This window comes from Erpetoichthys calabaricus, chromosome 6 (genome assembly GCF_900747795.2).
Source record: "Erpetoichthys calabaricus chromosome 6, fErpCal1.3, whole genome shotgun sequence".
NCBI lineage: Eukaryota > Metazoa > Chordata > Cladistia > Polypteriformes > Polypteridae > Erpetoichthys > Erpetoichthys calabaricus.
Genome location: NC_041399.2, coordinates 156549360 through 156577082, shown reverse-complemented (window position 1 = coordinate 156577082; position 27723 = coordinate 156549360). Strand labels below are relative to the sequence as shown.

General features: G+C 37.3%; 1 protein-coding gene across 2 annotated transcripts in view; it reads left to right on the top strand.

Moving 5' to 3' along the window:
• LOC114653624 (dnaJ homolog subfamily C member 13) overlaps nt 1–27723 on the top strand; it is a 331290-nt gene that overhangs the window by 51152 nt on the left and 252415 nt on the right. For both annotated transcript variants that reach the window (XM_051929216.1, XM_028804037.2), the window contains exon 3: nt 14953–15028. In XM_051929216.1, the coding sequence (XP_051785176.1) occupies nt 14953–15028 (76 nt within the window). The remainder of the gene's footprint in view (nt 1–14952; nt 15029–27723) is intronic.

Here is a 27723-nt window from a genome sequence, read left to right as displayed (position 1 = left end):
TAATTCCATTCGATCATGTCAAATGCCTTTTCTGCGTCTAATGATAGTAATATCTCTGGGGTGTTTGATTTTGCTGGTGAATATATAACATTAAACAAGCGTCGGAGATTTGAAGATAGATGTCGGCCTTTAATAAATCCAGTTTGATCTTGTGATATTACCGAGGGCAGCACTTTCTCCATCCTTCTAGCTAGGATTTTTGAGAGTATCTTAACATCATTATTCAGGAGTGAAATTGGTCTATATGATGCACATTGTAACAAGTCCTTATTTTGTTTAGGAAAGACGGTGATTAATGCTTGTCGAAATGTTTGAGGTAGTATTTGGTGGTCTTTAGCTTCTGTAAATGTTACCAATAAGAGTGGAGCTAGCTGAGTGGAGAATTTCTTATAAAACTCTACGGGGTAACCATCAGGGCCTGATGATTTCCCGCTTTGTAGTGACTTTATAGCATCTAGTAATTCTGTTAGCGATTGGTTTCGTCCGTTTATAGGAGATGGATGTCTGAAGCAGAGCTCCGCTAGCAGCGGCTTTATTTTTCCATGTATTTCATATTATTTAGAGGTATCCTGTATTTAACCCGACCAAGGAACTTCCACTACAATATACAAGCATGAGTAACAAGAAGAAAAGTCAGAAAGAACCAGAAAAGAAACTTAAAGCTGCATCAAAGTCCGGACAGACTTCCGGCCTGAGTGCAAGTGTAAGGTATGGCCTCACGGAGACTGACCTGGAACAGGCAGAAGAGTGCACAGAATTCCTGGGACCCCGCTCCATTGTATCGTCTCCAGTCGAGAGTGAAAATGGGAGCGAAGGCGCAAGTGATACAGGTCGCGAGGGATCGCCGATTTCTGAGGCTCATTCGAGACTAGAAAGGGCTCTGCAGGACGTGCTCTCATCTACTCATCGCGAGCCTATAACAGGAGCTGCATTTTCACTTGCGGAGCACGAAAGCCGAAGCGAACTGTCCGAACTGAAAGAGATGATCGCTACACAGTCAACTGCCATGGTTACGGCCATGAAGGAGCTTAAGAATGAGCTTAAGAAAGATAACACAAATGATCTTAAGAAGGTGGCCATTGAGCTCAAGAAGGATAACAAAGATAAGGAAACGCGTGTATTTAAACATTTTGACGTGAACTTTAAAGCTATGTTGGAGAAATTAGTGGAACACATTGAAGAAACGAATTCCAAACTGAAAAGGCTTGATGATCATATTAATGACGTTTCAGATCAGCTGGAAGACGTTAAGCAGGGACTCACGGCTCGAGTGGAAACAGCGGAACAACTGGCATCTAATGCCGATGAAAAAGCCACAGCTGCGAACTCGGAATGCAAAAAACTTGGAGACAGACTTGCAGCCCTGGAGGATGGGTGCAGAAGAAATAATATAAGAATTGAGGGTATACCTGAGAAACGAGAAAGCTCAACCCCATTGAAATTTGCAGTAGAATTACTGTCTAAAATAATTGGAGATGACTTTAAACTCGACAATGAGATAGCCACGGCTTATCGCACAAAGATACCAAGCGCCTTTAAACCTAGGTCTTTTATTGTCCGCTTCGAGCGACTAAGATGTAAGCTTGATGTGATGGCACTTCTCAGACACAAGCAAGAGATTATATTCGAAAATGATCTTATTCGTATTTTTCCCGACTTCTCACCATCAACAGCTGCAAAACGCAGATCCTACATCGACATTAAAAGGATGCTACGGGAAGCCGATATCAAATACAGCCTCTTGTATCTTGCCAAACTGAAAGTGGAAGTTCAAGATCGACATTATATTTTCTTCAGCAAAGAAGAAGCTGAAAAAGAATTAAAGAAGCTGTTTTTCCGACACTTTTTTGAAAGTTAATTAAAGAGCCGTATTCTATCAAGGCACGGGAAGGACCTATGATCTGATCGCTGGATCCATGTTTAAAGAGACTGGTATTATAATTATACATCCCTTATTTTCTTTTTTTTTTTTTTAATCTAGACTTTATATGTTATATGTTTATGTTTTAATCAGAGTTATAGAGTTATAGACGTGAGTGTGAAAATGTGGAAGTGATTAAAGTAGGATTCGTTTTATTTTTTTTTTTATTTTTATTTTTTTTTATTTATTTATTTTTTTATTTTACTATACCTTAAAGTAGACTGTTTAACTTCATACCCTTGGTTTATTGCTTGTTCTACCATTTATATAATTACCATTATACTATTACAGTAGGAATTACCAGGTTTATCCTAGACTAGTTTTTAAAATCATTCCCAGGGTTGTTTTTTTTTTTTTAAATCTTAATATCTTAACTTAAAAGCGCTGAAGATTATTTCAAGCTTAAATATTGTTAATGAGAACATTTTCGGCAGATAGTATTAAGAATTTAACTGCAAAAGATATCTCTGTTTTAATTCTGTAACGCCGCTGCAGGGTGGGGTTTGTTTTGTTTTGGACGTGCTCTGTCTCTTCGTATGTCAGAGGACTGGAACATCGCGAAGTGGGATCTAGCCTCATGTGGGGAGGCAAAATGGGGGGGTGGGGGGATAAAGGGGGGAGAGAAGGAGAGCAGGTTATATCTAATCTATTCTTGTAATCCTTATAATTATAAATATCAATGCAACAATAGGCTAAAATGCAACAACTCATGGGGAATCTTGAAACTAAGATTAAAACTGCCATATTACCAATTAAAACTATAAATGACATTAAAAACTCAGAATCAATGTCTCCATGATGGGACAGTTAACTTTGTGAGCTGGAATGTTAAAGGCCTGAATCACGAATTAAAGAGAAAGAAAGTATGCTCTCACCTAACAGGCTTAAACGCTAAAATAGTATTTTTGCAGGAGACCCACTTACTAACCAAGGATCAGTTCAGATTACAAAAAGACTGGACTGGCCAAATGTTCCATTCTAGCTTTATAAAGAAAACTAGAGGGGTGGGAATTCTCATACATAGAACAGTTCCATTTGTAGCATCAGAGGTAGTGTCGGACCCTGAAGGGAGATATGTGATGGTCATGGGCAACTTATATAACAGTAAAATGATTTTGATAAATGTTTATGCACCCAATGTTGATGATAAGGAATTCATGCAAAATCTATTTGCATCCATTCCCAATGTGAACACTCATAAAATTATAATGGCTGGGGACTTTAATTGTGTTTTAAATCCACTCTTAGATAGGACTCCTGTGACAGGGGGGACGACATCTAATACTGCAAAGATAATTACACAGTTTTTAAATGATCACAACTTATCAGACCCCTGGAGGTTTCTTAACCCAAACTCAAGAACATATTCGTTCTACTCACCAGTGCATTATAGCTACTCAAGAATTGATTATTTTTTTATAGATAATAATTTCCTGCCTACAATTAAATCATGCATATATGACACAATTGTTATCTCTGACCATGCCCCTCTAGTCTTGGAGCTAAAATCATTAAGCCCCTCAAACTCACCTCGCAGATGGCGTCTTAACCCTCTTTTATTGGCAGACGAGAACTGCACAGAATTTATATCCAAACAAATCAGCTTCTTCCTAGAGACAAACACGTCCACAGAGGTTTCTGCAGGAACACTCTGGGAAACTCTAAAGGCCTTCTTAAGAGGCCAGATTATTTCATATCTTTCCCATAGAAATAAATTAGAAACCAAGAAAGTGTCAGAGCTAAGAAATGAAATTACTAGAATAGATGAAGAACAAGCCAGGCTTCCAAGTGAAGCTCTTCACAGGAAAAGGCAGGCCCTGCATACAGAACTTAACATCTTAACAACTAAAGAAACTGAACAACTTATTTATAAGTCTAGACAGCATTACTATGAACACGGAGAAAAAGCTAATAAGCTTTTAGCTCAACAAATTCATAAACAAGAAGTTCACAATGCAATACCAGTAATCACCAACAAGAATGGAGAAGAAATCATCGACCATAATAAAATAATGCACACATTTAGAGATTACTATAAGTCTTTATATTCCACTGAGCCCAAAGAAGACAACACGCAATCTAATGCATTTCTGGATAATTCACAAATACCACAAATAGATGCTTTAAGTGCTGAGGAACTGGATAAACCTCTAGTTTGTACTTTTTATTGTAATACGATTTAACATTTTAGAAAATGAATTTACTTCCTTAAATTTTACAGGATCAAGTGTGAAATAGTGTCATCAGTGTGATCTGTTACCTTAACATTTGACAGTTTTTGAAGTTAATAGCAAATTTTACAAGTTTTTTGCTTTTGACATATAGTCAGTGTATACAATAGAACCCATGAGAATTTTGTGTTTCTATGGCATTTTAATTGCTCCGTGACACTAGTTGGGTTTTTTTAGTATCTTGATTATGTTACAAATATACAGTAGATTCAGAAAGTATTCAGACCCCTCACTTTCTGTACACTTTGTGTTTTAGATTTAATTTCAAATAGATAAATTTGCTACTTTTGCAAATTAATTCTACACTTAATACCTTATAATGACAAAGTGAAAACATGTTTTCAGAAATATTTGCTAAAAATTCAAAATTGAAATCTCTCATTTACATAAATATTGAGGCCCTTTGTCTGTGACACTTCAAATTGTAGTCAGGTGCACCTTGTTTGCTTTAATTATTGTGGATATGTGTCTAGAACTTGACTGGTATATGCCTGTGGCATAATTGAATTGCTTGGACATCATTTAGAAAGACACACACGTGTATATAAAGTCTCATAATTCACACTGCATGTCAGGACAAAAAGCAAGCCATGACGTTCAACAAGCTGTCTGTAATAATAATAATAATAATGTTACGTTTATTGAGCGCCTTTCACAAACCCAAGGTCGCTTTACATACGGAGTAAAATTAAAAAAAAAATTACACAGATGACAAAAATTCGTAGAAGTGGAAAGTTTTCAGTTGAGATTTAAAAGTACAGAAACAGGAGCAATCCCTGAGAGACTGAGGAAGAGAGTTCAAGCGTTGATGGGCTATAACACTGAAGGACCTGCCTCCCAAGGTGGAGAGTCTGGTGTGTGGGACAGTAAGGAAATTACTGTTCGAGGACCTGAAAGATCGACAAGGAGTGTAAGGAGCTAGTAGCTGAGTGAGGTAGAGGGGGGCAAGGTTATGTAGGGCTTTGAAGGTGAGAAGCAGAATCTTGAATTTAATCCTTGATGGAACCGGTAACCAGTGAAGCTGGGAGAGAACAGGGGAGATGTGAGCAAAATGCTTTGTGTGGGTGAGGACTCTAGCTGTGGAGTTCTGAATATACTGTAGCTTCTGTATAGATTTTGCAAGGAGGCCAATGAAGACAAAATTACAGTAATTAATACGAGACATTATGAAACAGTGAACCAGAGTTTGAGCATCATTAAAGGACAGAAATGGACAGAGGTGGGCAATGTTACGGAGATGATAGAATGAAATTTTGGAAAGAGACCTAATGTGTAGTTCAAAGTTAAGTGATGAATCAAACAAAACACCAATATTTCTGACAACAGGAGCAGGTTTGACAAGTGTACCATCAACAGAAATAGGGAAAGAAATTGGATGCCTTAGAAAGTTGGGATTTTGGACCTACCAGCAACACTTCAGTTTTATTAGCATTAAGTTTGAGAAAGTTATTTTCTATCCATAGCTTAATATCAGTGCTGAGAGGTGAATCTGTAGGGGAGTCTGTACTAAGATATAACTGTATATTGTCTGCATAACAGTGGAAGTTAAGGCCATGTCTGCGAATAATCTCACCCAAAGGAAGGATATAAAGTAGAAAAAGTAATGGCCCAAGGACTGAACCCTGAGGGACACCATGCGACACAGGTGAGGTGGAGGATTTATATCGGCCGAGTGTGACAAACTGTTGCCTATTAGAAAGATATGATGTGATCCATTGAAGGGCTAAGCCAGAGATGCCTACAGCAGAGAGACGTGACAGGAGGATTTCATGGGCAACAGTGTCAAATGCTGCACTTAAGTCAAGAAGGAGGAGAATATTAAGGGAACAGCAATCTGCAGATTGGAGAAGATCATTGACTGTAGACTTCTTCAATAAAATTATGGTGCGGCTTAAATCAGGGTAAGGGTATAAAACAATTTCTAAAGCTTTAAGTGTTCCCAGGAGCACAATGGCCTCAATAATTCCAAAATGGAAGAATTTTGGAACCAAGAGAAGTCTTCTTAGAGATAGCTATGTGGCCAAACTGAGAAACTTGGCAAGAATGGCCATGAGCAGGGAGTCGCCAAAGAGCTCAATGTTCACGCTAACAGAGCTTCAGAAGTCCTCTGCTGAGACAGGAGAACCTTTTAGAAGGACGACCATCTCGGCAGGATTCCAGAGTGCATGCCTCTTCAGAGTAGGGTGATGATTCACCTTTCAGCATGAAAATGACCTGAATCATACAGCCAAGTCAACCTGGAGTAAGTTCAGGACAATTTTGTCACTGCGGCCCAGCCAAAGACCATATTTAAACCCCATAGAACATGTGTGGAGTGATCTGAAGTTTGCACTTTACAGACAATTCCATCAAATCTAATGGAGCTTGAGAGGACCTTCCAGGAAGAATGGGATAAACATTCGCAAATCTTGGTGTGTAAAGCTTGTAGAGACTTACTAAGAAGTCTCAGTGCTCTAATTGCTGCCAGAGGGCCTTCTACAAGTATTAACCTTAAGGGTCTGAATATTTTTATGAATGAAAAGTTTCAATTTTCACTTTTTAATAAATTTGCCAACTTTTCTGAAAACATATTTTCACTTTGCCATTATGGGTTAATTAGTGTAGATTGATGGGCAAAGATGACAAAAGTATCAATTTAAAATTAAATCTACAGCACAATAATATATACAGAAAGTGAAGGGGTCTGAAAACTTTTTGAATCCACTGTATTACTTCCTTGAAGCTGTTAACATTGCTTCTTTGTGTACTTTCCTAGACATCCATTAACTAAGAAAGGACTTTTCAATATATCAATATTTAGGGTAAAGCCCCCCCCCCCCCCCCAGAAAAACTACATACCCCAAAAAATTCAGACAAGCCTTGATGTATGTTAGTGAAATTTGGTGACAATGTAGAATAATATAAGCTAGCAGACATGTTGTTGAATATTTGTGGTTAATAACAGGGCTGTGGAGTCGGTAGATAAATTCTTCGACTCCGACTCCTTAGTTTCCGGTACTTCTGACTCCTCTGTATTTAATATGCTAATGTATTTTCCATGTTGATTGAAGGAAGGCAACATACACGTCATTTAACCATATAACTACTGGCTAGGAAGCTGACTTTCTACCGTATTGACCAGTTAAACAAAAAACAAAAAAATGAAAACAATAAGGTTTTATCAAGTGGCTATAAAGTAGTAGCATAAATAAAAATCAGGAACAGGAACTTTACCAGTTCAAAAAATATAAACTACATTCTTTGGTAGTTTTAAAACAAAAACAAAGCTTAACTACATGAACAAAAAACAGTTTATATATTAAACTTGGAATACAGTTTTAGAGTAGAATAGCTGTTAAATGCAATCCAAAATTAACTCAATGCAATGTTCTAAGAAACAGAATTGCTTCTGCCAGATCCTCTTTCATAGAAGCTCTTAAATCTGATTTGATTATTTTTAGAGCTGAAAATAGTCTTTCAACACTGACTTGGGTGGGTGACATTGCTGTTATAGTTCTAGCCACATCACTAATAATCTCTGGATCAACAAGGATGGCTTCTTCTACTGTCCATTTCGATGAGTGATCATACTTTTCAACTTCTTTTAATTCTTTAAAAAAACTCCTGCTGGAATAAAGACATTTACTTTCATGCATAGGTGATGTTGGTTTGCTTTTGAAACTTCCATTTTGTCCAAGTAGGAATCAAAGTCTAATTCTTCATTTGAAGAGGATGATCCTGAGTTACCAGTGCTTATAGCTTCATCCAGTGGTGGTATTTCAGGTAGTAGTAATCCCTTCATGTGAACTGCTACATCATAGAGTGCCTTTTTTCCATTAGCAATCTGGTCACTGCTCAACAAAATTCGGCTCATTGGATCAACATAAATAGCAGCTAACAAGATTTGATTATCCAGTAAGAGACTCTCTCTTTTCTTCATTGAAGATACGATGCCATCAGCTATTAACCCTCCACTTTTGTTCAGGCATATATCAAGCTCTTTCATTCCAAGAAAAATTTACCTGGTGTTAAATCTTCATATTACAACCTCTTGGTGACAGTAGAGGGGTAGGAAAGTAGACTTTCCAGTTCTTTTACTTGTGCCCACTGGCTTTCAGTTAATAAAACATTTTCATTGCCCTGTTCTTCAAGAAAGTCTTTTAGTTCAAGCAAACGCTTTACCATCAAATAAGTGCTTCCCCAGCTTGTTGTTTTTATCCAGAATGACTCCTTTTTCTGCACATCCTTTCAAAATGGCATCTGTTTTAGGAGCCCTGGCTCCTAAACAGTTACTTGCCTCAATTTGCCAATTAGAGTAGCTGCATGACGATCTTTCAATCCATCTCTTATTGCAAGTTGCAGAGTATGAACAGCACAGTGCATTTGTTGAATAGTAGTAAGCTTAGATGCTTCTTCAGCAATGTTATCCAACATTTCACTATTTTCTTCAGTTTCACTTTCTCCAATACTTGCAGAACTGTCTTCCTCTAATATCTGTTTGTCACTTTCTTCATCTTCTTTATTCATTTTCTCAATTGTGCTTAACATATTAGAAGGATTATCTGTCACAATACATAGAATCTGTTCCTTCTTAATTTCAAAATCTTCTAGAACAGGTGGTGTGCAAAGTTATGCTAAAGTTCCGCCCTGGGTGGGAGCATATGTGGAGAGTGCAGACAGAACCCCTGAACACACATCAGGCCATAGCACACACCTACACCTACATCATTACACTTGTTTACACTCAAATGAACTTGTTAAACACATTATTTCTGGTATAAAATGAAAACACTTTTTGTAATGTACCATAATCCAGATTACAATATGTGAATGTCTGGTTATATAATAGCTCCGATGAACTTCACACTAGTAGTAACACAACTATGCACTTGGCTTTGTTCTTACATCAGAGAAGTACTTAATTATGACGGTTGTTTGTGAAATGGGACATTTGAACCTGCTGTATTTTTTTTTCATTACAATTTAAATTTATTAGGAGTCGGAGTGGATATATTTTTGCCGACTCCAGGTACCCATAATTGTCTCTGACTCAAACTCCACAGCCCTGGTTAATAATGCTGTAGTGAATGGGGCATTCTAATGCACCATGTCCAGTTTTGGCCACATTGCTGACATCAGTTGCACAGAGAAATGGGGCATGCTGGTCTACACAAATGAAGACCACCTGTAGAACTGAAGTGTAAGAAGCAAAGTTCAGAGAAGCATGCTATAAATCTCAAGTGCTGTCCAGCTGCTGTAAATGTGAGTGTAGTTAATTTTGTGCACCTGATCCAATAAGAAAGGAATTTAATAAATATTTAAACCATCAAAACATGCACACTCTTCATCTTATCTGCAACCATGTAGAAAATGCTGAAGTGGAAACTACTGCTCTAATGACACTAGCTTACCTATCTGCACCCAGCATGAGTGTAGACTGATAAAGGTTGTTCAGCTCAACTTCACAAAAGTCAAAAAGAATTACGTTATCTGGTAAAAATGCCATAAAGCTATTTTTAATGAAGAAATCTTTACAATCAATGTTAAGGTAAATGCATCCATTTTTAAAGACTCTTTACCATTTCGAGACAATATTATTTTTTGTTACTTTTTTTTTTTTAAAGAGTTTGATTTAATAAGGATGTAAGCTCATTTTAATTTAATGACTGTTTCAACTGGAATTCTTAATGTTTTTTTTTTTTTAAAACAATTAAACATCTACAATGCTTACATTGCTGCTGGCTGGATGCATGTTTGCATACAAAATACAATTTGTTTTTTTAAGTTCATTCTGTAACAGGAGGTTTTTATTAGTACCTCTTTTATGAAATAAGACTAACTTCATAAAATCTGTTTTTCTCATTTGGCTACTATTACAAAACATTAATTTAAACCACTTCAAAAACTATATAGTTAGTCAAGCGTCCAACTCGAGTATTCTCATAGTAATGAAATGAGCTTACAGTCTTCTAAATACAGTGTACTTTGTATTACTCTTATTGCATGGTACCTCACCAAAATAAACCTGAAGTGTGTTTTTAGTGAATCCTTTTATACAGAGTTAGTTCAATATATGAGTAAGTTGGCCCAATATGTTATTATGAACTTGCTTTCCGATCTGATCTTGTGCTTGCCTCATGCTAATTGCTGATTGGACTGGCTTTGCTTCTCATCTCTGTGAATCTCTACAGTGCTGGAGGGACACACATCATCCAGGTATTTGCCTTTTTAATTTGCTACAATTTAGAAGCAGCTGTTGGATTTGGCACATTTTCTAATAATCAGTTTTTAGTCACTGTCCGCTAGTAGGTGTATTCTTTTAAAAACAACACAGCTGAATTTCTTTAAATACACTGCCTTTTCAAATGTAATGTCCAGGGTCTGTCTTCTCACAAACAGTATGTTGTCTTATTACAACTAGTTCAAATTATGATTCAACTGTTCAAGTTAGTTTATTTTTATAGATGTCTAACTAAGAAGTGAATATTTATTTGTTAATTTTAATTTTCTGAAATTCTAAAAAAATAATCGGTCACGTTTCTGCAGCGATTAACATATACAGTATAGATTCTTTCTCTGGTGAGGCACTGAACTTCTTCACCACCCTTCTCTTCTGCCTCACCAGACCCCTCTTGTTAGTACACAATCTTAGTGCTGATGGAAAGGTTCACCATTGTGTGTTTCTATATATGCATAGGCTGAGAAATTTGAAACTGCTCACTCTCTCCACCACTGCTCCTTCAGAGCAGACTGGTAAGTGGTCATCCCTCTCCTCCTGAAGTCCAGAATCATTTGTTTGGTTTTGTTTATGTGCAAGATAAGGTTGTTGATGTGACACCAGTTTGCCAGTCTGTTTATCTTCTGACAGTACCCAGTCTTGTCATTGTTCCCAAAGAGACTAATGACTATGGTATCGTCAGCATATTTACTTATATGATTAGTGTCTTATCTGGTTGTACAATCATAAGTAAAAGTGACTGCAGCTTTAGGCAAAAACAGCAGCCTTGTGGAGCTGCAGTATTCAGCAACAGTGGAGATGTTTTTTTTGCCTATCCTAACTGTGTGAGTTCTAACTGTTAAAAAGCTCACTATCCAGTTATAGAGGGAGTTTCAAACCAGTTTGGCAGGGATGATGTTATTAAATAAATAACATCTTAACATCCGTGTTCTGTCCATACAGGTGATGAAGAGCAGTTTAGTGGGTCTGTGATATAGCATAATTCACAGATCTGCAGAGGGTTCAGAGAGACACGAATGATTTTGATATATGACAGCACAAGATTTTCTGAACATTTCAAGTCCATTGAGGTGAGGGGGAAATGGGGTTGTAGTCATTCAGGCAAGTTACCCAGGCTTATTTGGCATGGTACAAACGTGGTCTTCATGTAAACCTGTAGGATGGTTGCCTGTTTCAGGGATGAGTTGAAGATTTTAGTGAAAACTCTAGACAACTCTTGGGCACAGGTATATAGCACCTGAGGTTATAATCCATCTGGTCCAGCAGCTTTGCAAAATTGAATAAAATCCTAAATTTTATACTGTCTTCCATGTGCTTCCTGTCACATGCAGCTTATTAATCTTTGCTTGAGAATTTGTATACTGGCCTTTACTTGTTTTATACACTTGTGTAGTTTGGTTAAAATCATATAGAAAAATTAAAGAGACCACTGTAGTCCCAGTATAGTGTCATTTTATAATGAAGTTAGATACTTTGTTTTAGATAGCAATAGGAAAGTAGACAATAATTTAAATCTAATCAAGACATTTCAGTTTATTATTTTAAAATTACATATAAAGGGAGCATTTAAGTTTTTATTCCATGGGTCTGTTTTAGAATAATATGTGCAGATAAAGTACAAAACATATATTTATTGTAAATTGATCGATTCCCAAAGAGAGAAATACATTTTTAAGGGTAATTCAGGGCTGTCTCCTGGAAGGATCCTTGGACATAGAATATTTTGCTTTAAATATTAATTTAGTTTATTTTTCATCAGCTGAATAGCCATATATAACCAACACATGCACTTAAGTTGATAAATATATTGCAATATGATACAAACAAGGAAGAGTGATAAAGTTAATTTACAACTCTTTTCAAATTCAGAGATGCCATGTACAAATTTAAAATTATTTTGAATGTGCTTGCTTAAAGTATAAATTAAATGTCCTGCATGTTTGGAAATGAACAGAAGTCTTTTGTTTTATTTTCCAGTTTAATAAGTTAAACTGGAAAGGCAGCTCATGCAGTTTGCTTGCTGCTTCAGTGGTGATTTCTAATTCTGTTTTTGTTGCAGCGCAACCCTTTTTTGTTCTTTTAATAAGTTTTTTCAGCTGGAAGGAAGAAAGACAAGTTCAGCAATAGTGAAGATTTTTTTTCTGTATGGAGTTTGTGAACCAGAAGAAAATAACGTAATAATAATGATCATTCGTCTTAAAATGTGCTGAATTTGTTTGGTAGGAAAGCAAAAATGCGGTTCTGAAGTGATTGTAGTACTTAATACGGTTGCTTGCCCTTGCAGTGGATTTGTGTTTTGATCTGTTCTAATAATAACATTGCCTGTCTTTACTACACTCTTAATGAGCAGACTATTAATTCTAGTAAGTAAATCATTTATGTTGCAATCGGGTGTATTTTCCTGGAATGGACAGTGATCAAAGATGCAATGTGCCTGACTAAAAAGATAGCTCTGCCTGTTTCAGTCAATCTAGTTTACAATATATCCACATTCAATTGTGTGACTATTTTATAAACAATCATGGATTATTTAAGTTACCCATATACCTTCTAAATTTCACAAGCAGTTACTATTATAATTTAACAAGGAGTTTCTTCTAGTACATATTATACAAGCACATTGGACACATTCAGAAGATACTTCTTAACACCTGCAGAAAACGAAAAATGATGTCTGTCAGTCAGAATATCAGTTGAATATCACTCTTAAATCCCTAGGTCTGTGCCATGTCACAATCCCAGGCAGTGTTGAAATTTTCTATAGAGTAGTGAATTGCTAAGTTTAATGCTGTTCTTTTTAGCACTAGCACAGAATAATATCTAAACAGCCTGGTGTGAGTAAATGTTTGTGTATGTTGTGATGGATGAGTCGCAACTTTGCACCCGAGAGAAGATGCTGAGTCCAAGGCTTCAAGAAAGCCAACTACTGGTTTTCCTTGGCAAAAAAACAAAAACAACTTTATTTTAATCAATACAGTAAGGGTATTTATTCAAACGGAACTACCACTTCAATACACAAAAACACAGCAAACAAGCAGTGAAGGAGCCAGGTCAGTGGCTGGATTAGAATGCTCCCTGTATTAATATTAGAAAAGTACTTAGAAAAGTTGTTTTAGCTCTTGAACCTCAATTGGATAATGAAGGGTCATAAAAGCTTAACAGCTGTAATGTTGATATTTAAACCGTTTCTTTTTTTTATTAGCTTAGGCTCTTTCACCTGTTTTCCTTTACAGAGAAATGTTAATACAGCCCTGCTGCCATCATTTAATTTTTGACTAAAGTAAAATAAGCTAATTTTTTATCATTGTTTGTGTTTGGAATTCATACTTTGTTCTTTATTCATAATATCTGGATGATGTTACCTGTGTTTACTGATGGGCACTACCTTTGCATAAAAAATATATAAGGTAAACAAAAAAAAACCTGAGAATGCCAGATTATTTATTTGTAATTGCAACAGTTTTCTCGAAGAAGTGGTGCATTTTTTGTCTCTCTATGGTGTACTTAAACAATAATAATGATTGTTTATTTAGCCTTTTTATGTTTTGTGAATATTATGTAATATCATAGTGTTTTTACTTGTTAACTGCCTTGTCTCCTGTACCTAGAGTTCCAGAAGGCAGGGCCACTTGATGATTTTCATTTACGTTTAAATTTATCCACATCGAAGATGCTTTTATCTAAAATGAGTTACAAAAAAGGTTAACACAACTGAGGAACATCTGTCTGTGGGACTGTTTTGAAATCAGTATTTCCGAACCATGTTACAAAGTTGACCATCACAGATCATCACACTTCCAAGACTGATTGTAATTCTCAACATGCTAACTTAATGCTTTCTTAGCAAGTACTCAGTTCTAATGTGTGTCTGTCTTTGTGAGTCACTTTAGATAAAGTGACTACCAAAAAATAGAGGTTGAACAGTGTTGGACTTCAGGTTGTAAAACACCAGTTATTACCATGAATATGAGTTAAAGGTAAATGTGTGCTAGCAAATTGCCCACTACAGCTTTGATACTCGTGTGTCAAGTTCTTGGGAGTAGGTCTCATCTAGTCACTTATGGTCTGGAGTCCCGAGTTATTTACAGGGTGAGTCATTGGCTTGTGACAGGTTGGTATTACCGATATTCTGGGTCAGCAACTGATTTATGAGTAAAACAAACTAGCACATCATGCCCATGGTTCTAGACCTTTTTATGTTTCCTTTGTTTGGGTCCCACAAATCAAACAAGAACGTTTCCTGTTCATGTGGCTGTATTAATCTATTGGTTCTTTAGTAGGAACTAGACATTCTGATGTTAATAAAGAATTGCTTAAAATTATAACTTAGCTTTTTAAGAGGATAAACATTTGTCTAAACAGTTAATTCCAGAACAAAGTGCTCAGGTTTCTTAAGGAATGTAGGAGATTTTTCCAGCCCAATAAAATTGTTAAATTTATTATATATAGAATGTGGCATACATCAAGCATCCCTTCATCATTTTGTAACAGGTCACAGATACAGTATCTTGTTAAATTTTCTTAATAAAAAGAGCTGCAAATATTGTGAAATGTTAAATTTATGATTTATTTTTGTTTTGCAGGTATAAAAGAGTATTTTCTGTTGGTACCCATGGAATTACCACATACAATCCAACCACTTTAGAAGTTACTAATCAGGTAATACAGAGAAGCTATTCTGCCATCTTGAATATACAAGGCCAAAAGTTGAACACACATTATATGTTTGATATTTCCCATTTTCTGCTAAACAAAATTATTTTTGTATATTTTTAGTGTATACAGTTTTAGAATTTGATTTAGTTTTTACCTTCAAAGATTTAGTAGTATTTCTTCATTTATTTTACTTTTAGTTTTCTTTCAAAGCACTTAAAATGATTGTGTTTCATTTGTTGGAGTTATTGTTCAGCTTCTACAGTACAAAAAGTCTTTTGCTACTTTAGGTCATTCAGTTTCTATTACTCGATACATTTCTCATTTTATTCAGTAGAGAATGTTTTTTAGTTAGAGTATCTCAAAAAGAACATGCCTTGAGCAGCTTGTGACTTTGCACATAATGAATAGTATATACTAAAATAAACTGTTATATTATGTATATTTTGACTGATTTATCATTTTCTCAAGGCATTAATGTTACATTTTTACAGTATCTTGCAAGATAACTTTTAGGTAATACAGATTGTCCAGATTAAGGACAATAAGAATCTATATATATCATTCTCTAAGCCGCCGCCAGAGCGGGCAAGACACCTATGAAAGCACACAGGAAGGAGTCATGCCCACCAACTCTAAGAGCATTGGATACGACGAAAACTCGCACAGCCACGCCCACCAACTCGGACGCGATGCCTCGGAAAACATGCCGTCATTTCTGTTTGTCTGTGCCACAGTCCACATGCAGGTCTGAGCCACGTTTACTTTTCATTAGTCAACCTCAGTGGAACCTTGGTTCACACAGAGGCAGCGCCAGACAGAGACAGAGGCACACACACAGGTAGCGCGAGAGAGAGTCGCGCACACACACAGGCAGCGCCAGAGAGAGTCAGAGGCACACATAGGCAGCCCGAGAGAGACAGACGCACACACACAGGCAGCGCGAGAGAGAGAGCCGCGCACACACACAGGCAGCGCCAGAGAGAGATAGAGGCACACACAGGCAGCCCGAGAGAGAGAGCCGCGCACACACACAGGCAGCGCCACAGAGAGACAGACGCACACACACAGGCAGCGAGAGAGCTGCGCAATCCTTTAAAACTGAGGTTAAAACACAATGAAGGAAGCAGTCTTTAAAAACCAATAAGCCCTGTGCCTCTTTTTCATTAGCGTCTCACCTGCTTCACCGATGCAGGCCCTGCAACAGTCGAGACGCTCTCTCAGCAGCTGACCTTCTCTGTTCCTGACTCCACTACTGTCAGTCGCCTGATTAAAAATGGCCTTTTGAAGGGGAGCTATGGACCCGCTATACCACAGGAACACATTGCCTTTCGAGCCTGCTCTCGCTCACTCTAACGTACCGGCTTTCTCTCTCTCCTCACTTGCTCGCACACTGCACAGGGGAGAAATGCTTGCAGCACGACTCCACCCGGAAACCGTTTCAGCCACACTTCCACGCCCCTCGCTACGCTGTGAGTGCGATGATTATTTATTTAAAAATGGCCTTTTGAAGGGGAGCTGTGGACCCGCTATACCACAGGATCACCTGTGACATTGCCTTCACATTGTTTTCCTTTTATTTCTGATCCCGTTGAGCAGATCAGACACCCAGGCAAACAATACTGAATAATCAATAGCTGCAACCACTTTGCCCGCCCCAACTCCTCACGTGAGTCGGTTTCATCTGTGTTCAGCAGTGTTTCCCAAACTTGGTCCTGGTGAACCCCTGTGGATGCAGGGTTTTGTTCCAACCAGATTCCTAATCATTAATGCCGGTGAAACTCATCAGGGATAAGTTGGCTTTTCAAACGCAGCCGTGTAGCAGATTAGTCTAGCAGGATGCAATAATCCGAGATGAATGCGCGCCCCCGCACTGAGTGAAAAGCCAATGTATATTGAGTCTAGAAAACATGATCAGCAAGTCTTTGATAGGCTGCAACAAAATGATGAAAGAACGGGCGCATTGTTTTCTCACAAGCTGGGTGGGTGGGTGTTAGTTAGTTAATTAGTTACTTGAAGGATTTCAAGATTTAATATGCACAAGTGGTAACACTGCAAAAGCAGCCCAAACCAGAAAAGACGGCTGACAAAAATTGGCCGACAAATTAAACGCGTGTGCATTGTACTTACTGAAAGCAGCGTTATGGATTTTGCAAATGTTCATTTTTTCCCTCTGCTTAAAAAACATTAAAAAAAGCGGCGTGATTATGTGGCGTATACTATGCCGCGGGTTGGTATGCAGCATGTAAAACAGTTTGTCGCGGATAATTTGCCTTTTACTTTAACACGGATGACAATTTCCTGTTAGATTTGCCTTTGCAATGACAATTAATAAGGCACAGGACAAACTTTCAAAAAGATGTGCATGTATCTGCCAAAACCAGTTTTCAGTCATGGACAGTTGTATGTTGCTCTCTCCCAAGTTCCATCTTTTCATTCACTTACTGGTATGCTTGCAGGAACACGTGCAGCGAGCGAGCGACACACACACATACAGGCGCGCGCGAGTGAGAGCGAGTGCTGGACGAATAAGAATACTTCATTACATTGATATACCGGTGTTTTCAGTATTCAAAGCGCTATCCACACAGGGAGAAACCGGGAAGCGAACCCAAAATCTTCCACAGTCTTCTTACTGCAAAGCAGCAACACTACCACTGCGCTACAAGGCAGTTAAAGAATGCACCGGGCTCGATTTTGTTTTCACTTCTGTTTACAGCGATCGGATCGTAGCGCGCATTATTGCAATGTTACTTTTCTTGGTGGCTTATTACATTACGGATGTTTCATGTGTTAATTTTTTTCCCTGTGCTTAAAAGACATTAAATAAGTGTTTCTCAACTGTGACTCCGGAACAACTCAGTACGCAAGGTATATTAAGCGTCAACAACGAAGACTTGCTACATCTTAATGAACAAGTGCTGAAACTTATCCCTACCGACGAAGTAACTTTCACCAGCGTGGCCTCCATCGTTACAGACGATCCCGCTTTCAGTCACGGACAATTGTATGTTGCTCTCTCCAGAGGTCCATCTTTTCATTCACTCACAGTGGTATCCACAAACCCACCCCATTTGGACAACTGTGTAGTTCAGGAAGTGTTCACCCATCAATACATAATTATGTGACGTATGCTACGCCGCAGGTTGGCTAGTTACATTTTAAAATTGAAGGATAGCCAGTGGTTTTTAATTTTAAAATATTTTTAGTTTTAGTTTTTATTTAGTTTTTCTTTCTGCTTGTTTTTTTTTATTTAGTTTTACTTTTTCACTATTTTCCAGTTTTAGTTTTTCAGTTTTCTCATCAGTTGAATTTTGTCACATTTTATTTTTTTTAACTCACCAAAAATGTCCACACAGAGATACTGTTTTGCAAGTCTAAAAACAGTTTTATTCATAACTGTCGTATTGTATCATTTATGTTGTATACCTGTCTTTGTAATACATAAAGCTTAAAATTTTGCGGTGTTTGACAGAGCTCAATTTTCTTTTGATAATTTGACTGTTCAAGGCTTCTGATGTAATCAAAAGATGCAAGAATCAAGTAGCTATTAAGCACTGTTGTCATTTTTAAATTTTTTATTATTAGTAAACAATAAGTTTAAGCAAATGATTATTTAATTTCAAAAATGCTTTAAGTTGTCTGATTCACCACACACATAAGCTACATGTGCACTAAAAATATTACAGTATGTCCTCCCATAGGGCAGGAATGTAATACTCATGTAAGGCCAATGTCTGTTGCATAGATCCATAGGCAGGAATCAGTTGTGGAAAGAGCCCCTGTATTTCACTTGACACAATTACACTGAGAAATCAACTCACTTGAACACACTGACTGTTACAAAGCTAAGAATTAAGCCTGAGCCTCTGAAATTCTGAGATAAGAATGCTAGGTACTGCACCACTAAACTGCAGAATTTCAAAACATTATCTATAGCAAATGAGTGTAATTAAACCAAATTGATACTTTATTTGTATTTTTCTGCTATTTGGATTTCCAATAGCACCCATGTTGAATCTCCTGCCTTCTTTGGAATGTCTGCATGACTGAGCCCTACAAAGGATTGGTGTTCCATCCACCTGGATAGCTTCCTATGATCCTAAACTGGGTGAAGAATACACCTTAACAGCAACACATTTAAAAATAAAGTTTTTTGCCAGTTGAGAGTTTAGTGACACACTTCTAATAACCAGCTTTAAAACAGGCAATATTCCGTAGCAATGCACATTGTTCACATGAGGAGAACAGTGTCCATACAGATATTAACCAGGCTAAGCAATCAGACCTAAGTTCATGGTGCTGTGTGTGAGCTGCTTTACCCATATTTAAATATCAGTACTAAATAAACTTATTAAACCCAAATACTGTATATACATGCAATGTGAAATGGTTTGTACTGTGCATATTTTCCAGTTCATTCATAAGCTCATAACGATTCAAATATGGAGTTTTGTACATCAATGTAGAATCATTATGCATCTGAGAATTTGTTTTCCCCACCTCTCATCCACAAAACTAAACAGACAGGTTAACACACTAATACTAGCAGATTGGTGTTATCCTTCCTGTGAGTTGAGTTGGAAGAATTATTCAGATGGAATGCAGCAGAGAATTTTTTAGTCGTTTAACAGTTGAACATGATGAAAATCTGAAGGCTATGTGGTATTTTTATTTTTTAGAGGTAGAAATTTTTGTGATGCTTGAGTTCCTTGGCACCTATGGAGCTGTTGCCTATGCATTTATATGAATGTTAATTTCTTTCTTTATCATCAAGGATATGCTCTGGCTGGGCATCTGATAGTTATCTTTACCTATAAATTTCTTTGAGTGTGCATGCGCTTGCATGTACCTCCATGCTTGCATGCATTTGTATTTAAATAAATGATGTATCTCAAAAACTACTTGATCAAAATTGTCGCAAATCATTGTTTTAAATATTGCAGAATTGGAATTTGAACTTTAACTCAATGGCAAATTTTTGACCCCATCACCAAACTTCCATTTATATGGAAGTAAAAATCAGTGACTTACAAAGACATCCTTGAGTTCTGGAGAGAATGTGCCATTGTGTGGTGGATTTAGGACATGCATTGTAAATTACTTCTGTAAAATAGGTGTGAAATTCAGTGTTACTACAGAAAACTGAATTTGAAATTCTTATGCCAAGCCCATCATGTTTCTGTACTGGAGGATGTGCAGCTGCGATACCAGAGTATTCCTTCCTATTACTAAAAATAAATTAGTTCTCTTACTAATAGAAGTTACTCACAGAAGATATTTCCATATTAGATTCCCGATCTACTCAATCCAAACTAAAGGAGGCTATCAACTCCATAAACATTGGGTGTTCACCAAGTCCTGATTGACCACTCCAAGGTGTTTATAATTCTTGCTTGATATACAAGAAAGCCCACAAACTACGCATGTTTGGCATAGTATGTATCTTACTAGTAATCAAAATTAAAATTTGATCTAAAAAAAAAAAAAGAAGCCTGCAACACATGCATGCCAGGAACTTTTCATTCTTGTTTGTTTATATCTTTTTCAAAGCAGACTGTTTATACAGTATCTCACAAAATAACACACAGTCATTCATTTCTAAACCACTGGCAACAAAGGTGAGTACACCCCTAAGTGAAAAATGTCTAAATTGTGCCCAAAGTGTCAATATTTTGTGTTGCCACCATTGTTTTCCAGTACTGCCTTAACTGTCTTGGGCATGGAGTTCACTAGAGCTTCACAGGTTGCCACTGGAATCCTCTTCCACTCCTCCATGACGACATCACTGAGCTGGTGGATGTTAGAGACCTTGCGCTTCTCCACCTTCTGTTTGAGGATGCCCCACAGATGCTCAATAGGGTTTAGGTCTGGAGACATGCTTGGCCAGTCTAGTACCTTTACCCTCAGTTTCTTTAGCAAGGCAGTGGTCATCTTGGAGGTGTGTTTGGGGTTGTTATCATGTTGGAATACTGCCCTGTGGCCCAGTTTCTGAAGGGAGGGGATCATGCTCTGCTTCAGTATGTCACAGTGCATGTTGGCATTCATGGTTCCCTCAATGAACTGTAGCTCCCCAGTGCCAGCAGCACTCATGCAGCCCCAAACCATGACACTCCCACCACCATGGTTGATTTGTATTCCTCACCTGGTTGCCACCACACACGCTTGACACCATCTGAACCAAATAAGTTTATCTTGGTCTCATCAGACCACAGGACATGGTTCCAGTAAACCATGTCCTTAGTCTGCTTGTCTTCATCAAACTGTTTGCGGGCTTTCTTGTGCATCATCTTTAGAAGAGTCCTCCTTCTGGGGCGACAGCCATGCAGACCAATGTGATGCAGTGTGCGGCGTACGGTCGGAGCACTGACAGGCTGACCCCCCCATCCCTTCAACCTCTGCAGCAATGCTGGCAGCACTCGTATGTCTATTTTCAAAAGACAACCTCTGGATATGACGCTGAGCACGTGCACTCAACTTCTTTGGTCGACCATGGTGAGACCTGTTCTGAATGGAACCTGTCCTGTTAAACTGCTGTATGGTCTTGGCCACCATGCTGCAGCTCAGTTTCATGGTGTTAGCAATCTTCTTATAGCCTAGGCCATCTTTATGTAGAGCAACGATTCTTTTTTTCAGATCCTCAGAGAGTTCTTTGCCATGAGTTGCCATGTTGAACTTCCAGTGAACAGTATGAGAGAGTGTGAGAGTAATAACACCAAATTTAACACACCTGAGACCTTGTAACACTAATAAGTCACATGACACCAGGGAGGGAAAATGGCTAATTGGGCACAATTTGGACATTTTTCACTTAGGGGTGTATTAACTTTTGTTGCCAGTGGTTTAGACATTAATGGCTGTGTATTGAGTTATTTTGAGGGGACAGCAAATTAACACTGTTATACAAGCTGTACACTGACTACATTATATCAAAGTGTCATATCTTCAGTGTTGTCCAATGAAAAGATATAATAAAATATTAAGAAAAATGTGAGGGGTGTACTCATTTTTGTGAAATTCTGTAGACTGACATCTTTTTGATAATTACTTTTAAACCAAGGAAAAAAATATGTACCATCATTATTTCACCAGATATCTGTTTTATGTACATTTACATATTATGCAAAAAGCACATTCAGTGCTTCCAGTGGACCGATTTCTGTTGAAATTTGGTATACTTTTTGTAAAAGAAATTTTGTAAAAAAGTTGCATTTTTGAGATCTTTTGAGCAGAGCATGCTGTACACATCTTTGAGATTTCTAAATTCCCCATTGAGAGGCATTTGTGAATTTGCAAACTTTTCAATCTTAAAACTGAGAAACAGTCAATGCGACTTCATTTACATATTAGTTTACTATTTAAATTTACTTTGAAAGAAGTCCCTTCAGCTTGTATATTTTGTACAGTATTTTTTCTTCCTTTATTCCTCTGTTACCCTGCACCTTTGCTACACCAGCTAACTTCCCATGCTACTTGAGGTGGTGAACCATAAAAATGTAAAATAAATAAATAACAATAATTTGCCAAAAAAGTGCATAGGAACAAGCATTGGTGCAAAGTATAAAGTCTAGCTAACATCTTCAATGCTTTCGTCGCCATTAAGGAACTAAGTGGATAAAACCAGTGTTAACCTCTGTGGTGTTAACCCTGAGATTATTAAGGGATCATAACACATCACCCCAAGTCTGATTCATGCTTAACCACAATTACGTAGCATTCCGATCCTCAGTTACACTTGGAGTAATGTTTAATGAACCCCACTTTTCTTTTGCTCTCTAATGGATGAAATAACATCATGCTGTAAAAAATCATATATTTGTGCCACTTCATAGTAACTCTGTGGTAACTCGTCAATATTCATATTCAACTAAAAACACATGTAAATGAAAAGCCGTGAAGCCAGTTTTGTAACAAACTGATACTGAACTGAACTAAATTACTTGAATCAGGTGATAGTGAGGACAGTGTAAATTGGTCATCAGATGATGACGTGGACAGTGAAACTGATACCTGTCCGGTATATGCCAAATTTCAGTGATGTTCATGTGTGGTGTCTGCTTCATAGTATGTCTGACAGTCCTGAACCTCCTTGTTGCCCATTTATGTGTAACCCCAGTCTAAATATATCTGTTGATCATGATTATCTGGGCTGTTTATAATTTGTCGATAATAGTCTGGTGGACAAAATAGTTTTTGAAACAAACCACAATGCTGAGCAGTTTCCGAAAAGTTGCAGTAAACCCACTGCTAGTCACAGTCACTGGCAGCTTGTTTCTGCAGACAACATGTGAATATTTTTCATTCTTCTGATACTGGAAGGCAGTGCTTCCCAAACTTGATCCTGGGGACCCACTGTGGCTGCAGGTTTTTGTTCAAACCAGATTCATAATCAGTGACAACACCTTGTAACAATGATCTCATTTAATTAGCTGGCATTTTTTTCTGTCTTTCTACATTCAGAAAAGCATAGCAGCTTGATTTTTTTTACATTTATACAACATTTAGAAATATTTCTCCTTTTGCTATAGATTTAAATGCTTAACTCTCTTACGTTGATTTTATTATATTTTTCCCTTTCTCTTTTTTTTTTAATTTTATTAATTTTAATCATTCCATACAAATAGATCAGTTTTTACAAAAAATAGGATTGAAAACAGATTGACCCCCACCCTTGAGAAAGAGAGCATGGCCAATGGTGGTAAACCTTCAAGCTTGTAAACTTTCCTAAATTGATTAGTTTAATAGGGCAATAGAGATGAATGGAGAAGAGAAAAAAAAATGCAGAGAGAATTGCATCCTCGGTGCTTTAAGAGCTTATTCTAAAATATTATTGATTAGATCCTGCCAGGTTTTGAAAAAGTTCTGTACAGATCCTCTAACTGAGAATTTGATTTTTTCCAATTTCAAATAATATAAAACATCGGTTTCCCACTGACTTATCAGAGGATAATTAGAATTCTTCCAGTTTAGCAAAATAAGTCTGTGCGCCAAAAGTGCAGTGAATGAAATCACAGTTTGTTTGTCCTTCTCCACTTTAAACCCAACTGGAAGAACACCAAACACAGCTGTTAATGGGTTAGGAGGGATTGTGACAAGAAGGCAGTCTGAGAGACACTTAAAATTTTTGATGTTAATTTGGTGCAGGTCCAAAACATGTGACCCAGTGAGGCTGGGACTAGATTGCAGCGTTCACAGGTTGGATCTTGCCCTTGAAACATTTTGGACAGTTTTAAGCGAGACAGATGTGTTCGATTATATAATTTTGAATTGAATAATAGTATGCTTTGTGCATATGGAGGTTGAGTGAATTCTCTGTATTGCTATTTTCCACTCCTTTTCTGATATATTAAGAGATCTTTTTCAGTTTAATATTTTGCCCTTTCTCTGTGCAGTTTTCCCCCTTCGTTGTATCTTATTAATGACAATTAAAAACAGGTAGAGCAGACACCCAGGCAAACAACACTGAATAATTAAAGGCCGCAACTACTTTAGCGTTAGACCCACTAATTAGTAAATAATTGATTAATTAAACAATGAGAACACCTGGAAAAGTAGAATGAAAATCTTGATGAAAATATTGTTAAAAAGAAAAAAACATACATTATTCCCATATGACTGCTTGGTACAGATTTATTTATTTATTTTTTTTTTACCAAACTTAGTTTTCTAATTTCTGTATTGTTCCAAAAACACAGAATTTGGGAAATAATAGTTCACTTTGTTAGTCCAGGAGTCCAATTAAAAACAGAAGCTGGTTGGAACAAAAATTTGCAATCACAGTGAGTCCCCAGGACCGAGTTTGGAAGCACTGCTGTAGGGCATAATGGGTAAATCAGTCCTGAGATGGTGCTGGTCCACAAACTTACTGTTGCAGACACCTATTTTTGGTGAAGTTATACATGGGGATTGTTTTTCATTTATTAAAAAATTCCTGCATTTTGATAATACCTATGTAAGTGGATAATAGTCACCCAATAATAGCTATGATAAAGTTAATCACCCAGCACCAAAACTATGGAAATTGCGGACAATGTTCAGCATTCTGTTCTACATGCTATGTGAAGCAAGCTCTGGGTACATCTTGAATATTACAAAAAAAAATTTTGACACTTGCTTGGACAGTGCCTGTGTGCGTTGGTAACTGTTTAAAACATATCACATGAAACATGTATGCAAAATCTGCATCACTTCAGCACTGGACAGTAGACATGTTTCTGTTAAACATAATTACATTTTTCATTGTTGAAAAAGCATTCAGCAATTTTGCCTTGTTCTTCCAGGGATAAGCATAATGCTAAGTATGCCTAGTGTCAACAAAAGTTGCCTTTAGTGTATTGTTTATTTTTATCTACTAGGTGACAGCAAATAACAACAATGTGAACTGAGTTGCTATTGCTGTTGTTTAAAGAAATATTCTGCATATAGTTGAAGGCTGGAATTCTACAATGTTGGATGAGTATTTTGAGTTGCAAGATAAAGAACAGAAGAAAGTGACATTGAGCTTGTTTTCAGATTATCACCAAGTGTGAGTTAGAGACAAGTTACCATTACTTATTTGTCATTATGCGTGTTTTCTTTTCATATGCTCACGTTTAATGCTCCCATACTGAGTGAACAAATTTTTACAAATTATACTGTATTTATATACAGTAATCCCTCGCTATATCGCGCTTCGACTTTCGCGGATTCACTCTATTGCAGATTTTATATGTAAGCATATCTAAATATATAACGTGGATTTCTGCGGACAGTGGGTCTTTTTATTTCTGGTACATGCTTCCTCAGTTGGTTTGCCCAGTTGATTTCATACAAGAAACGCAATTGGCGGATGGCTGAGAATCTACCCAATCAGAGCACGCGGTTAAGTTCCTGGGTGCTGATTGGCTCAGCAACGGAGCGCCGAATTCGATTCCGCTTTGCGTTAACCAGGAAATCTTGTCTCGCTCATTCAGTATCAATGTGTTTCGCTGTGTAAAGAGTTAACTTTTGTGCTCTTTTGTGTTTATCTTTGTGCATAGTCAAGCCCTTCGATATGGCTCCAAAATGATTTGCTCCTGCTACTGCTTCAGGGGCCATGCCCAAGCGCCAACAGAAGATGCTAACGATAGCTGAAAAGGTAAAAGTTTTGGATATGTTGAAGGAAGGGAACAGCTACGCCGCTGTAGGATGCCATTATGGCATCAATGAGTCCACAGTTCTTTTTATTTAAAAAGGAGGAAAAGAATATAAGATCTACAGCCGCAGTGTCCTTTAACCAGGGCGCGAAACGAGTTGTAAGTGTACGTAATAAGGTGGTAGTCTGGATGGAATCTGCTTTAGCGATTTGGATTGAGACTGCTGGAAGAAGAACAACGGCAGTGCTACACAGTCGCCTGAAGAGGCTCCTTTAGAAGAGCTGTAATGCTCTCCTTTGTTGTGCAGTAAAATTAAACTCATCGTTATCGGACAAGTCAACGTGTCATTGTTAGTGAGTAACCATAATTAATTTTCTACGTACAGTACTTAGTACATGTATGTACATTTAGTGTCACTGTACACACATTTTTGTGTATAGAATTTTTCTTCCATTGTACATATTTATTGCTGGTTGTCTGTCTGTCATAATGGCTGTAACATATGTGATATCGGAGACGCTCGACATCTTTAAAATAACATTTAGGTTTTACTGTATATAAACAGTGTGTTTACATACATAATTTCAACAAATCTTACCTAATATCTAAGAGAATACAAAGGGTTTATGCTGTATAACTGTGCGGGAAATGTTTATAAGAGTGTGGGAGAGTTTATAAGGGCTTAAAATATATAATAATAACCATATAAACATATGGTTTTTACTTCGCGGATTTTCACCTTTCGCGGGGGGTTCTGGAACGCAACCCCCGTGATCGAGGAGGGATCACTGTAATGTAATTTATCTCAGTAAAATGATGCAATCTCTGCTGCAGACATCTCTAAAACAACAAATGCAAACATCAGCAAAAGTTGTATTTAGCAACACAAATTGAAACAAGCATTTTTATATACAAGTTGATTTAATGTTATTAGTGAAGAACTGCTTCAGTATTTATCAACAAAGGAAAAAAAAAGTTATTTCCAGGAAGGTAAGGGACTTAATGTTTTCAGCTGTATAGCTTTAATCAAATGTGTAACTGAAGAGGAAAGAGCAAAAGAACAGATAACAAATGTAGGAGAGGAAGAATGGAATAAAGCCAGGCCCGATAAGAGCAGTGAAAGGTAAGAGTATGTGTCAAAAGCTGCCATCAGAGAAGATGAAGAAATTAAAATATTAGTTGATCATTAAAACTTGGAGAAGTATATGATTCCAAGCAGAAAATGAGCTAAGATTCTTGTGTTTTCTTTGATGCCCTAGGAAAAAACAAAGACTGAGCCGAGATCAGTGTGACTATGATAGAAGGATGTGAAGTGTTCTGTAATAGACTTTGTGAGGTCTTTGATTTTAACAGCTTGAACATGCTGTATGAAAGCTTTTTACTATCCATCTCCTTGTTTCACCTACTGTGTATAGATGGCTGGGTACTTCGTACAACAGACGCAGTAAATAAGCCTTTTATTCCTGTGTGAGGCCTGTTTTTTAATATTGAGGGACCAGATACAATGGTATTGTTGGTGGTACACCTGCTCGTGCTCTAACTCAAAGTGCCAATTGGGGAACATGGCTGTCCTCTGTGAAGTGAGCT